This window comes from Labrus bergylta, chromosome 12, assembly GCF_963930695.1.
Source record: "Labrus bergylta chromosome 12, fLabBer1.1, whole genome shotgun sequence".
Classification (NCBI taxonomy): Eukaryota; Metazoa; Chordata; class Actinopteri; order Labriformes; family Labridae; genus Labrus; species Labrus bergylta.
Window position 1 is genome coordinate 23,926,994 of NC_089206.1, and position 14,253 is coordinate 23,941,246.

At 39.2% G+C, this 14,253-nt stretch overlaps 2 protein-coding genes across 2 annotated transcripts in view; one reads left to right on the forward strand and one right to left on the reverse strand.

Annotated features, from left to right (window-relative positions):
* Positions 1–110: 110 nt before the first annotated feature.
* rassf11 (Ras association domain family member 11) lies at positions 111–2,808 on the reverse strand. The gene is made up of 3 exons (XM_065960934.1): positions 2,791–2,808; positions 2,461–2,573; positions 111–2,382 (listed from the first exon to the last, which is right to left on the reverse strand). Exons 2-3 carry the CDS (start codon positions 2,561–2,563, stop codon positions 1,082–1,084), a joined length of 1,404 nt encoding a protein of 467 aa, XP_065817006.1. The 5' UTR covers positions 2,564–2,573; positions 2,791–2,808; the 3' UTR covers positions 111–1,081.
* Positions 2,809–6,495: 3,687 nt separating this feature from the next.
* Positions 6,496–14,253, forward strand: part of ampd1 (adenosine monophosphate deaminase 1 (isoform M)) — a 13,847-nt gene continuing 6,089 nt past the window's right edge. The window contains exons 1-5 of the mRNA XM_020635941.3: positions 6,496–6,639; positions 10,689–10,854; positions 12,004–12,157; positions 13,393–13,558; positions 13,659–13,878. Coding sequence (XP_020491597.1) covers positions 6,618–6,639; positions 10,689–10,854; positions 12,004–12,157; positions 13,393–13,558; positions 13,659–13,878 — 728 coding nt within the window. The 5' untranslated portion in view covers positions 6,496–6,617. The remainder of the gene's footprint in view (positions 6,640–10,688; positions 10,855–12,003; positions 12,158–13,392; positions 13,559–13,658; positions 13,879–14,253) is intronic.

Consider the following 14,253-nt stretch of genomic DNA (forward strand, 5'->3'; position numbering starts at 1 on the left):
ACTGCAGCAAAATGGAGAGAAACATGTCCCAGATTTCCATCAGATATTTACAATATATGCTTGTTAACAACAAATAACTTATCTTGATAAATTCAGACTTCTGCAATGTTTACTGTGTCTGCTCATATTGGGATAACTATGAAATTGCAATTAATTGCAAAGCCTTAAGATGCATTTGTTAGAGATCCAAATGAACCCCATTTCCTCAATAGCTTTATAAAATGGTATCAAAACATTGTCATACAATTCAAAATACTTCACCAAAACAACAAAAATATTCCATTTCAGCGTCTGATTGGGTGTCTTTGCTATTTTGTGATAATAAATACAGGGATCCAATGTTTTTAAAATGTATTCTGGTTTATTTACATTTTACACAACATGCCAATTTTTTCAGAAATCTGGCCAAACAACTTTAAAGGTCTCATAATCAGTTGTAGCATTAGCTTCAATGTCCCCGATCACTTGACTTATTACTGCATGCACTGTGACATTCAAAAACTATTTTCTGTCATATTGTTCAGAAATCTGGTTTGTTACTTGTTCTGAGAAGTTCAGGAAGCTCAGTCCTAAACTAAATTAAACTTTATGGAAAGCGTTCTTCAGTTTACTCCCTTCCCTTTAATAAATTAGTATCATGTACAATATATTCAATACTAGTATTGTTTGGGTTGCATACTATTTGGCAAGTAGTCTTATCTGCACAAATCATTTGGTTTTTAACTAAAAATGTTAAATCTAAGTTTGTTTAGCTTCTGTTGATTAAACATGTCTTTAAACAGGTTAAATAAAAAGAGGTATTCTAACTTTTTTTAAAGAATCTCTCTTCTCTAGATACATATTTTTTTCTGATGTGCTGGTACAGACATTTTACAACCACAGACTCACTGCTGCTATCACTGCCCCATGTTTACCAGTAGGGGGCTCCCTTAACAGAACAAACATGGGAAGGTTGTAGGAAATACTGGAATTGAGTGAGAATTACAAACCCAGTTTTGGATTTTAAAACAATCCTAAAGCTGGTTCAAAATGCGGCGTCATAATATCTATGGTCTGTATTTCTGATGTTTGGTTTTCAATTCTAAACCTTGGTACTGCCCAGATAAATCGTGAGCTCAGAGCGGTGAATCACCTTTTTTTTACTCTGTGCTTGAGAGCTTTGGGCTTCAGACCAGCGTGTCCACCATTCCCTCAGCTCGGTGGGTCCTGTGGGCCGTCGCTCTTTTGTCTGGCTGGTAGCAACTAGAGCGTGAGGAGGGTTTGAGTCTTCTCTGGGCAGGAACTTCCTGTTAGTGTATACTTCAAGGTCAGATTGTTTCTGATTAAGGTCCTTAGTTTGAAGAGCTGAACTCTCATCTGGGGCTTCTGACACTGCCCCTGAATCCTCTTCAACAGTGTTTTGAGTAAAAAAATCAAGTCCTTGCATCCTTCCCCTATACTCCTCCAGCTTTGCTTTACACTCCACAGCCTTTGCCTTCATCTCAAGAAACTGACATTGCAAATCTTTCTCGAAACCTTCCTCTGCCTTTAGTTCATTCTCCCAAAACTGGATCTGCTCAATTTCCTCTTCGACCAGTCTCTGCTCTGCCTCCTGTTCGGCTTGTTTGGCCTTTTGCATTACTTCAAGCTCAAGAATCCGCTTGTCTACGTGCACTATCTGGACCTGCAAGTCCTGCAGATAAGCGAGTTGACATATGATGGTTTCTCTCAGACTTGTTTTTTCATCTTCACCTGTAGAACATCTAGAGATGAACTTGTCGTCTGATCTTGCATCTTGAGTTTTCCTGGAGTGTTTGCTTTCTTTACCCGTCGTCTGACTTCCCATGCAGCAGGATGTTTGATGATCCAAGTCTGAATTTAAACTTTTCTGACCTCTTATTTTGCTTTTACTACTTCGACTTGAGTTCTCTTTGTCAACCGTGAGAGAGACATTCAAAGAGGAACGATTCCTGCTGCTTTCCTTCTCACCAGCAGTACTGTAGACCTTGCCTTTCCCAAGACTCTCCAACCATTCCCAGGCCTCCTCCATGATTGTCAGAGACTTTCTTTTTGGCCTTTTCACTTCCTCTCTCTGCTGATCCGCCTCTTGTCTTAAACAGGGCAACGGCGGCAAGCTTTGACGATGCAAACTAAGTGAACTGCTGCCCCGTCGAATCCTGGGGCCGGCATCCTTTCGTCTCAGCGGCGGGCAGGGCTGGTATCTGCCAACTTTTGTCCTGCTCATTTCATCACAGACTGAGGGTCCGTTGTGGAGCAGTGTGAGTTGCACCTCCTTGGCTTGCTCACCATACTTCCTAAGAGTCTCCAGAAGGCATTCGCCGGGCGTCATGCAGCGCTCAAAGTCTTTGAATTTCTCCCTTAATGTGTAACGTCCAGGTTGGCCTACAGAGAAGGATGTTTTTGTTAGCATGAGTACATAAATCTTCATACTATGTAGAGTCACAGGCATATTTTACATACCCAGAGCTTGAGCCAACACTACAACAACATCTTGGCATGTCGTTTCCTCTGTAATGCCACAGACAACACGCTGAATACCATCCACAGACACCTTGACTTCCATTGCAACCACTCTGTTATTTTAAAAGGGACATGAAAGTCTGGTCAATGCAACAGTTTGGGTCATTTTGCACAAACAACTAAATTACCCAAATAAGCCATCTCTGTAATCTGTCATCCCATAATACATTTGTCAAGCTTGGCGGCTGCTCAAAGCTACCGTGCCACAGCCCCACTAATTTTAGAAATAACGTTTTTTAATTGAATGATAAAAATACATGAAGGACCTACCTTTGAGTCGTGCCTGTACAGATGCTCAGACCTCTCTGCTCTGAAGGAAGAACAATCTTGTTGGGAGGAACGCTTGAGCAATTAAGACCAATTAAAATTCCTGAAGGCATTTAACCACTGGAAAACAGATTACGATCCCACCCATATTACATTGTTTACATTAATCCTGACAAAACAAAGTCAATTCTATTTTATTTAGGTTCGGAGAATGCAGGAGACATTTGTCTGTAATTGTCAGTACTTACGGTATATACTTGGCGTTAGCAGACTTGGAAGTAGGAATGCAGTTTTTTTTTGTGAGCATTCCCACTGTTCCACCTAAATTCATCTGTATTTGCAGCTAGGAGGTTTCATACCATAATCATAATAATAATAATAATAAGCACCAAAGACACTATGTCCTGTTCCTGAAGATCATTTTAAGACTCAATAGGATCGATATAGTAAAAAGGACAGTTTCTCTCTTCTAACTTACGTTCGACGAATCGGACTGTGAAAGAAAACTGTCCTTGCTCATGTTTAATTTTGAAGGTCACATATCCTCCTCCTTTTCAACCAGTTTAAATAAGTCTCAGAGCTCCCATAAACATGTCTGTGAAGTCTCTTGTTCTAAATCCACTCTGATCCTGTATTTGATCATACCTATAAACCCCTCTATTTCAGCCCTGCTCAGAACAGGCTGTTTCTGTGCCTGTAGCTTTAAATATGTAAATGAGCTGTGTTCGATTTTAAGGTTACATTATCTAGTTTTTAATTAGAGTTTAATAAACCTTGAGGAAGCTTTATTTACTTATCTACAAGTAGTTATATTTTATTATATTGAGATATTTAAAAAGTAAGATATTTCAGCCTCTATTCTTGATTGTTCAGGTTTGAGAAAACATACTTAAATGTTTGGTAGTTTCATTTGCTTAGTGGAAACCAATCCGTGGTGTGAATCCTGTTGTCTGAAAACAAGCTGGTCCTGAAAACTGTCAGTGCATTCGTCAGTGATTATGCAGTCGTGCTGTTTTTAGATCTGGGTGTTCCTCTTTATCTTTCTAACAGGAAGGGTGATCACAATCTCAACAGAACATGGAAACATGCTGAACTTGTAAACTGTGCAACACTTACTGATTACCACCAGGCACATACTCACTCCACAGTGTTTTTTTCCACAGTTTTGCTGTTTAGCTTACAAAAAGAAATCCCTGTACTGTATGTGCACATTACATACATGCTGCAGGGGGTCTTTGCTTTCTGTGTGACTGTAGCCTATATGCAGGAAAGGTTTCAGATTTCTTCACTCGTGCACTTGACACCAGTAAAATTCTATACCCAACAAAACCTTAAGACAAACGTTTAACTATTTATGTCAAGAATTCAAAGGTGCAAAAAATATATATATATATGTTGTTGTAGTTTTTTTTTTAGTTTTTTTTAATTGTTGTTGCTGTGTGTGGATGTTTTTGTTTATTTTTTATTTTTTATTTCTTTCTCAGTGTTATTAGTATTATTATTATTATTAGTAGTAGTACTATTATTATTATTCTTGTCTCTATATGAATTTGATGACATCTAGATGTTGCTTTGCACTGGGATTTCAGTACGGTGCTGTTGAAAGACGGGTTAAAGATGTATGCTACTGCTGCTGTTACTGTCTTGTCTGCATTGTGTCTATTGTTTGACACAATCTTATGCCGACTGATGAATTTGTAAGTGAAACTATGGAAGTGTCCAAACACAGCCAAATAACTCACAGACCAGAAGCAGGTCATGGGCGCACCTGTTGTAATTAGGTAATGTTTGTTGGCATTACAGATGATGATGATGATAGGAGGTTATATGAGATGGTGAAACTTGGACTTCGTGCTCTCTTCTGCCGGGGTAAACCACATGTCCAGCTGCCGATAATCTCTCAGGTTCATAGTGAGGCACAGTCAGATGCAAACTGGAAAGAAATTCTTCAGAGAACTGGTCCTTCATTGCAGTATTTGTGATGCATTGTTGCCTCTATCCTTGCATATATTTTCCTTCAAGTTCACATTGATATGGCAATTTATATGCATATCTTGGATTTCAGATTATGTTACAATATTTTTTATTCAGTAAACATGACACTACATTTTCACTTTTGATTTGAAAATAAATACTTGTAAAACAATTCATTTTTAAAGGATTATCTTTTGCAAATTGTGGTCCTTCGCCTAACGCATTTTTAAAAATTCAAAAACTCTGTCCGGCATTTTTATTTCTAATAGCTACACTGGCGGACTGCCCATTTCTAACTCGATCTCAGTAACTAGTTGTACTTTAAGAGGAACTTTGACATTTAGGATCACATTCCCTAAAAATAGACGGCTGGTTAAGTGTCTACAAGCTGCAAAGCCTCTCAAGATGAATGGAGAAGCAGACGTGTGTTACACAAGTGAGAGTGGCTAAGTCTTAAAATAAGACAAGCCATTTTCAGCCCTAACAACCAAAAACAGACAGCCATTTTTAAGAATCAAACCAAAGATGTATCTTCTTACTCATATATCCTGCTTTCTAAGGAGATAGTTTAGGTTGGAAACACATTCAAGGCAGAGTCAGTTGCTTCTTCCTAAAATATATAAATGTACACTTGAACAAAAGTAATGGCACTCAATCATTACTCATGGGCCTCCATACATGTTAGGTGGTGACCCTGTTCTCTGACTCTATTTTGATGTTTTAGTGCCTGTGTCCACAGACAGCTGTTTTTCGCACTGGCAGCGCCGTGTTTTCAAAATAAAAACAATGTAGTTTAGCATTTTCGAGGTCAGCGTCCTGAGCGCTAGAATCACAACCAATCAGACTCAAGAAGGGGCGGAGCTTCTGACATCAGCTTTGTTAGGTTAGGGTATCTGTGAGGATGTCAACTCGTGTGTAAACAAGGCCTTCACCCTTTATCTAAGCCTGAGCCTAGCCACCTTTCGGAGGTAACTCATCTATACCATCGCCTTCGACTGCTGCTCGGTCTGCAATGCACCCAACCCCCCCATGCCCACCCAGGTGGTGGGTCCACAGGGAGGGTGGCGACTCCATGTTGTTTCATTGTATTGAATCAGGGGTTCCAATCAAATCCACTTGCAGGCCAAGTTCCTGTGTCCCCCTTCTACTCACAGATCTCCCAATGCAATTGTCTGGAATGTTTTTCTTGCCAGACCCATATTACTACAAAGTCAGCATGCAACAACAAAATAAATGAACTTTCACTGCCAGTATATTGGTCAGGTCTCATTACACGTATCAAACCAACTATGCTAATGCAAGTATATATATGTTATGTTGATTGCAGCAATATACCACAACTTGGAAACAGTTGTGAAAGCTGCAGATTATTCATGTCAGGTGCAAAGATAACATGTCAACTGTAAGAGTTTGTCTTAAGAATCAACTCTCATCAATTTCCAAAATAACTTTCCATTTTAACCCAAAAGTAGTAATTACAATGTTCCACCTGTTGTATTTGTAATGAAAACAACACATGTACCCACCTGCCATGGGCATAGCAACTCATACAGCTATCAGGTCGTTATATAACAGGAGTTCCTTTGCTTGCAAATACCAGTGTCTTTGTCTACACACTGTGCCTGTCAGTGTGCACATAGACATCTTAAAATAGAGTTGGACACATATGAGTTGCCCGTTCAGCCAGGCGTGTCCCATGTGGGCACAGCCGGTTTATGGTTACACTCAAGGCAGAAGGGGGGCTTAATATTACACAGACTCAAGCTCAGGGCTCCACACTTCCCTTCTACAGTGAGTCCAGCGGCTGACCACCAGTTACCAGTCATCAGGGAGCGTTTCACTGGAAGAGCGTCACCATGCCTAAAGTCGCAGTCCCAGGTGAGTATTGACAAAATGACTTTGGGTTTGAACAGGCAATCCCATCTTTAGAAAAGGGGTTTGAATATTATTTTTAACAGGTTGTTTGACATGCAGTTCTCCAAGTGTGCTCAATTTTGTGTTTCTTATCTCTTTCCTTGGGCTGTTTTGGCCAATATGCAAAAAGCGTAACATTTTCTTTCAAACTTCACCCTTATTTCTTCTTTTGAGGATGTATGAAAACAATGGAGGTGAGGACTTCCTAAACTTGTTTGTATGAATATGTATTTTACAGGGGTCACACCTCTTACTCTTTTGAATATCAACAACTGGTGTGGTAATAAATTCCTATCTCTGCCGGTGTTACATACTCTGGGCACTCTAATGGAAGGCATTGACAGCTCTAATGACAGGTTCATTGGGGTTGAAATGCAAATAGTTCCAATACGAAGTCCATTATGACTTATGTTGACATCCCAAGATGTGATTTATTTTTGCATAGGTGAACAGTTTTATGTTAAATGGAGTTTACCATCCTTTTTTTTTTTTTTTTAGATTTTTTTAGATTTTTAGATAAATTGGGCGATCCCAACCTCCAAAAATCTTTCTTGTGCTCAGTTGTTAGCATTCAATTCGGGATCATAGAGTCATCGGGTCAGTGTATCAGCTTCTGTTGACTCTAGTAAGTGTGCCTGTACTGGCTGTGAACATGTCAAAAGAGGATATTTGATGGATATGATATTTCAGCAGGTTCTCGGTGTGCATGTGTAATTAAATTATGAGGGAGCTTTTGCACACTTTGTACTTGAGGTGTTAGCTTCCGTGGTGTTCCTTGTTTCAATCCATCTCCAGTATTTAATACTACTGAAACTCTGCTGTAATGGTTGCTAATTATAGTTTTACCTTTACCAGACACCAGACAACTGGCAAGTATGAAATCATATTATGCCATGAAGAGTCTCACAGAGGGTGAAAAATAGAAGTGCGATGGGTTCAACAGCTGCTGTTGGAAGAGCTTCATTTAAAATGTAATAGGGTGAGCTAGTTGTAATGGTTTAACAGGCAGTGGTGGAGAATGTGTTTGAGACCGTTTGCACTTGTTCTGATATTCTGATGTTACTGCACAGATTTCACACCTGTGTCGTCCAGACAAAACCAGGCATGCTGTTTTATTATCTGTTTCAGTGGGATGGGGAGCTGAGCACAAGGCCAGTTGACCAAAATTACAAAAACAGATCCCGTTTACTTTTAGTTTGATTTAGCCATTGGTTTTCTTTGCAGAGTTTCTGGGGTGCAATGGAGACAAAATTATTAGATTGCATTTGGTCAACAATTTCCAACACATAAAGAAGCATGTCCAGAAAACTCCGCAGAGATCACTTTGGACTATTTTTCAACAATGAATAATCAAAGTCAAGGGATGGAGAATTTTCTGTGCTCATTTGCATCATTGACATTTTTCGCTGTGACACATAACCACACTTGTTTTGTTCCCCTCTAACCGAGACTATTCCACCCTGACTGGGACTTTTTACTTACTCACCAGAGGGAGGAAGTGAGTACAGAGCTGAGAAGAGACAGAGGGAGCTGTGGGAAATCTAAAGCATTTCAAATGCATGGTTCACAGCCACATTGGCAAATGTTGTTTCTCCAAGGTGCATTTGGATACAACCTAGAAGGTTGGAAATATAAATAAGAGATTATTATCTCATTGGAAACCCTTTATTAATGTACTGTTCACATTCAGTACTGTTTCTTTGCATCATTATGTTGTTTTTGTATACAATGCTTTACAAACAGAGCATCATTAACAAAAATAGAACTGAATGTGAACAATTACATAAATAAATGACTCTCTGCAGGCGTCTCTCTGACTCTGTCAACATGGTAATGCTTGTCATTTAGCAAAGCAGCACACAAACAAGAGCTAATGGACTTGGACCATTACCTTGTTTGATCCATTTAAGGTGTCCACAGGAAATGCATCTTCTCAAACAACTCCAAGTGGGGCTTAAATGGGTTGAATCTGGGCTAATATATTTTTCTGATTACCAACTGGGAACAAGCCAATTTTGAGGCCCCTCATGCGATAGCCAAGATGTGTCCTTGAATGGCTCCACACAGGCCCAATGATGGATAAATGTTGCCAATTTGGGACCCATTCAGTACCCATATTTGATGTGTATGCCTATTCCCAATGCTTCTACCTATCTGCTGGGTTACGCATGTGGACCAAACCATTTTGAGGCCCACTTTCGCCCAGTATGAGTCGGTGTTCAGTCGAATGGTGCCACCCATTGACATGTGCAACCATGCAGATCTGTGCAGTACAGGAAGCATTATTTGATTGGGGCTATTTGTCTGTCGCTGTATGCTTCATCATCTTCTTCTTCAAATAAAGGATTTATAATTGAGTATCAAAAATCCTTCCTATTTCCGTACGATGCAAATGAAGCGAAAAATTTGTGTTTTAATGAGATTCTTTAATGGGAGAATTATTTGTTAAGAGCGTATTGTCCATAGCTACCCCTGAAATCTTAAATATTAGAGTACCAAAACTTGCTCCCCATACTCTGACGATGCATATGGAGTAAGTTGTGAATCAATAGTGTTATTTTGTTCTGGTAGCATTATTTGATACGAGATATGGATAGCCTCTGCTATCGTTTCATGCTGTGGTTGTATTTGGAGACAAGGGAGCAAATCTCGAGAGAACACCGGCTGAAGCTGGAGAAAGCCCATTTGAGCCAACTTGGACATACTGATTGGGCTCACATACATTGAGATGGTAGCACCATTGTCAAACTTAGAACACAAAATTATCTCTGCATGTTTTGAGAAGATACTAATTCCGATTTTTTTTGTCCAGCCTCTGTGTTTAATTTCCTTCAATATTACTGTGAAATGTATTTAACAATTTCCAATCATCACAATGTATGTTAATCCTTCTTTTCCATTTATCATAGACACTGATCCATCATGTCACTCCTCTTTAGCTAATTTCTGCTGTGATTAAAGTTGCATGCCTATTTATCTCAGAAAAAGTCTTAACTGTAAATAACTTATCCAAATGTGTACAGTCTTTGTTCCTAAAAGGTTACATATTCAGACATATTGGAGTAGAGCCAAATGTGCCTTTTTTGCAGTACAATACAGCAAATGTTTGTGTGTTTAACTCATTTCTAATAAATGCTTTTCTATGCTTTTTTTGGGGCTTTTTATTCCGATTGGTGCTCTTTTCTTGCTGGGCATAATCAGGTCAAGAGAGTAAGTATGGGGGATGATAAAGTAGAACTTGTTGTCTTCAATGCAGTATTGTAGTTCTTGTCTTAGAGCAGAGAGACTGATCTCTTAGCTAGTTTGTGCATGTAGAGAATGTTCTAGAAAGTAGTTCACTGCTGTAAGCATCATATTTTCATTGTCCTTTGTGAAAATTGAATGCCTTGTATAGGTAATGTTGTATTTACAGCAGATTGTTTTTTAACTCCAGTCACTTTGGACTTTGACCCTTTTTTTCATTGTTTCTTTCAACATGTTAATCAATTCTGATCTAAATAATTGACTGATAGTTTGTAAACAATCACAAAAAAATCAAGATTGAACAAAGAAAGACGATGAGAAATCTGGGTCTGGAGTTAAAATGATAAATTAAATGTAAGCTTTTCCATTTTTTGTCAACATGGGTCGAGCCAACTGTGTTTGTCAATTTGCCTCTTCACTGTAGTTCCTCTGTATGCATGGGACTGTTTTGTCTGCAGCCCAAACTGGAGGTCAGAGTTGCGGACTTGTAGTGTCTGCATCAATCTTTGGTTGCATGTGCTGGAGTCTGTGAACACCAGGCTGGGTAAGGTGTGTGCCCTTTATGTTCATGATGCAGGTCTTCATTCAGTCTTTATGCATTTTCTCATCCGTCATATTCATGCAGCGTGGATGATTAGAAATCTAGAATGTTTGTTTGTTGAAATGCAGCTCGCCTTGTAGCCTCAGCAACAGTTTAGTTTAGTGCTGCATGATGTGACAGTTACAGAACGGGTATTTGTAATTGACTGTATCTTCTCTGGGTCTGACAGAGACCGATGACAAGATGCGGGCCTTCGCGGAGAAGGTCTTTGCGTCTGAGACCAAAGATGAGAACATCCGCGATGAGATCTCTATGTTTGACGTGGCTGACGACTGTCCCATCCTCCACGAAGAGATGGCCCACCATCTGCAGTATGAGGATGACGCTGAGAAACGGTGAGACGGGGGATGTGATGCCTTTCTTTCTGTCATGTAGGCCTACTTCTAAGGATTAGCTTGCCAGATTTTCCTGAGGTGTGTTAAGAGCCATCCAATCCATGAAGAATATCATAGCTGCAAAGAGTTCAGACTTTACGATCTGATATCCTGTTAAGTGAGGGGAACCCTGCGCGCAGCCGAGCATACACTCCCCAGAATATCAAGTAGAACAAAAACGCTAGATCATTAGAAACGAGCTGACCTAATTATGAAAACCAACAACCACAGCATATCAATGTGTACTCTCCTACAGCTCACTTTTTTTTTTTAAACTTCTCTTTATTGGGGTTTTTTCTTTTTCCAAATACAGATAAAAAAAAAAAACAATCTGAGACATATTTATACATACCTTAAACCAACACAAAAAACTCAATGATAATAAAGAAATAAAAAACATAAAAAACACAAGTACAAACAAATATAATACCAAAATAATAAGATTTTTAAAAAAAAGAAAAAAAAAGAGATTTAAATAGTAATAATAATACAACTTGGAGGATGTCAAGTGCTCTGGATTTTTCTAAATTATTATTTTTTCATGGGGTTGTTCTTGTTATAGTAGTCTATAAATAGCTGCCATATTGAGTAAAACATATTTATCTTTCCTCTCAGGGTAAATTAAATTTTTTCTAACTGCAAATGCTTTATAACATCATTCATTAAAGCTTGATAAACTGGAGGATTTTTTTGTTTCTACAGCTCACATTTTAACATATACAGCAAGTTTCTGCTGTCTCATTGACTCCATCTATGTTTTTTTTCTTTATTCATTGTGAATTTTGGGGAAAAAGTCAAAAGATCTGCCCACCGTAGGCCTACACCATGTTTGCTTGATGAACTTGTGTTTGACCATGACAGATTTAGCAGGATACTTTGTTTTTAGAGTCAGGATCTGTTAGTGTGTGGTGTCCTGTTTCTGTCTTCTCATTGCCTATAGACAAACTGCCTCTGGGCTTTACTTGCCAACTAATGATTCATATCCCATCTTTTGCAGAAGGCCATAAAATAAACTCTTCTTTGCATTTTGTGTGGCTACTGCATTAAACATTTCAGAAGTTTCAGCAGTGCATTAAGCCATCCTCTGCCTTTATTACTTCTTCTCTGCAGCAAGAGGCACCAGCGCAGCTGCACCATGGCTGTGTCCGTGGCCGGTGCCAAGGCAACCACTGCCACTGTAGTGTCAGTGGAGGTGGACACACCCACCTACCTGGAGGTGCCCGACTTCCAGAGAGTGGCCATCATTGGAGACTACGCCTCCGGGGTACTGTCAAGTTGAAATTGTTTGATCAAATTAATTTTTAAGTTTTGTCCATAATACAAAAATATCATCCATTGCTATAGTTTTTGGTAGCAAAACCACAGCACTGAAACATGGCATCAAATTATGGATTTAGTCCACTGAAGGCTACAATCCAACAATGCAAAATCATTGTTTTATCTCATATTGGTGATGAACATTAGTTATTAGATTAGATTGGGATGATACAATACCACATACTAAAACATTTTCAGCGAGTTTGACTTAGATTCCCTCACTTTTTGTCTTGTTTTCTTTTTCTGTTTCCTTATGTTCCCTGAACAAGCTCAGCATGAGTTTCAACAGAAATAAATATGGATAGATATATCATGTGTCACAATTTAGCATAAAAAATAATATGTTGAGATATGATTTTTGTTCCTAGCGCACAGCAAATCAACTTTGTTCCAAAAGCATCAAAATCAAGGGCATCTGACAATAAACACAAGTCTCTATGTTTCTTATCGTTATACTTTCATTTGAATGCTATTAAAATCTGACCATTATGCCACAGTTGTTTAATTTTGGATAATTGGTTAATTTAATTGAATTAAAATATGATGTTTTGCCTTGTGGTAACAGCAGCAGTTTCTGACATTTAATTACAAGGTCCTAAACTTGCCTGGGGTCAAGTTGAAATGGGCACAGGCGTTGACTTTGAATTTCACTGACACCGTGTGTCTGAGGGTCAGCGACCTCACAGCCTCTCTCCCATGAATGCAGCTCATCTGAGAGCAGGCGCAGGTTTAGGTTTCATGACTCTGACTTTGACGTTACCAGGGAAGGACACGCTTCAGACCAGCTTTGTTTTGATTTTTATGACCCGGCAAACATAAATCCCTTACATTTTATTCTGACCACACAAGATATTGCATGATTTCACCGTGAAGAACAGGCATCTCATATGTTAAAGCGCAAAACTGGTAAATAAGTTCAGTATATTCAGGAAAAAACTGCTGATAATGCATATTTTCAAAACCAATCCTCTCCATTCCTGAACCTTAAATATAAATATGTTTTTTAATCAATAATCTAATTCTTAATGGAAGCTTTAGCATCAGAGCTGGTGATTTATCTTGTTATTACAGGGACTGCTTTTAGATATCACCTTATGGTAGCTAGATTTAATTCCAAGGTTAAAGTATTTGTATGATGTGTTTTCACCATTTACAAAAGAATCTCTTATATCTGTTGTTCAGGTGACCATGGATGACTTTGAGTTGTCCTGTAAGGGTCTGTACCGCGCCCTGACCATCAGAGAGAAGTACATGAGGCTGGCCTTCCAACGCTTCCCAAACACGGCCTCTCAGTACCTGCGTGAGATCGAGGGAGAGACCTTCAAAGTTGAAGATCAGGTACAGCCAGGTGAGGAAAATTTAAATCATGATCATAATAAACAAGATGTTTTTTGCATACTTTGAGAATCCAGAGTGTTCTAATTTAATGTGTTGCATCTTTCCAACAGTCTTCACAGCTCCTCCAGCCAATGGGGAAGACCCCTTCGAAACCAAAGACCTGCCTAAGAATCTGGGATATGTGGCTCGTATGAAGGATGGTGTTATCTACGTGTACAACGACGCTGCAGCTGCTGACAAACATCAGCCCAAAGACCTGCCCTGCCCCGACTACGACACCTTCATCGATGACATGAACTTCCTCATTGCTCTCATTGCTCAGGGTCCGACGTAAGTCCTGGGAAATGTCAATTAATTTATAGATCTAATCAATCCATCATCAAACACCTTTATGAATTGCATAAGGTAAAATGGCTCTCAGCAGCTTGTACATAAGTCATAAAAAGTTTTTTTAAAGGAGCAGTATGTAGATCTGACACCTAGCGTTCAAAATGGGTACTGCAGTACAAATTGAAAACATTGGAGAGAGCTGTCTCCCCCCGCCCCCTGCTCTCTAGAATCAAGGTGGCCAGCTCTGCATCCATCTTGAACCTCTCCATTGTTCAAAAGCATCTCCAATATTCACCCAGTTTGAGCACGTTTCTGTTCATGGAGCTTATTAGAAACATGCAGAGGCTTTTGAGGTCGGGTAGAATCAGTTCTATC

Bases quoted from the DNA above. Each gene is read 5' to 3' on its own strand.
- rassf11 (XM_065960934.1), bottom strand. From the start codon at position 2,563: ATGGAAGTCAAGGTGTCTGTGGATGGTATTCAGCGTGTTGTCTGTGGC. The intron at 2,383-2,460 runs GTATGTAAAATA...CCTTCTCTGTAG, and splicing joins AGTGTTGGCTCAAGCTCTGG to GCCAACCTGGACGTTACACA.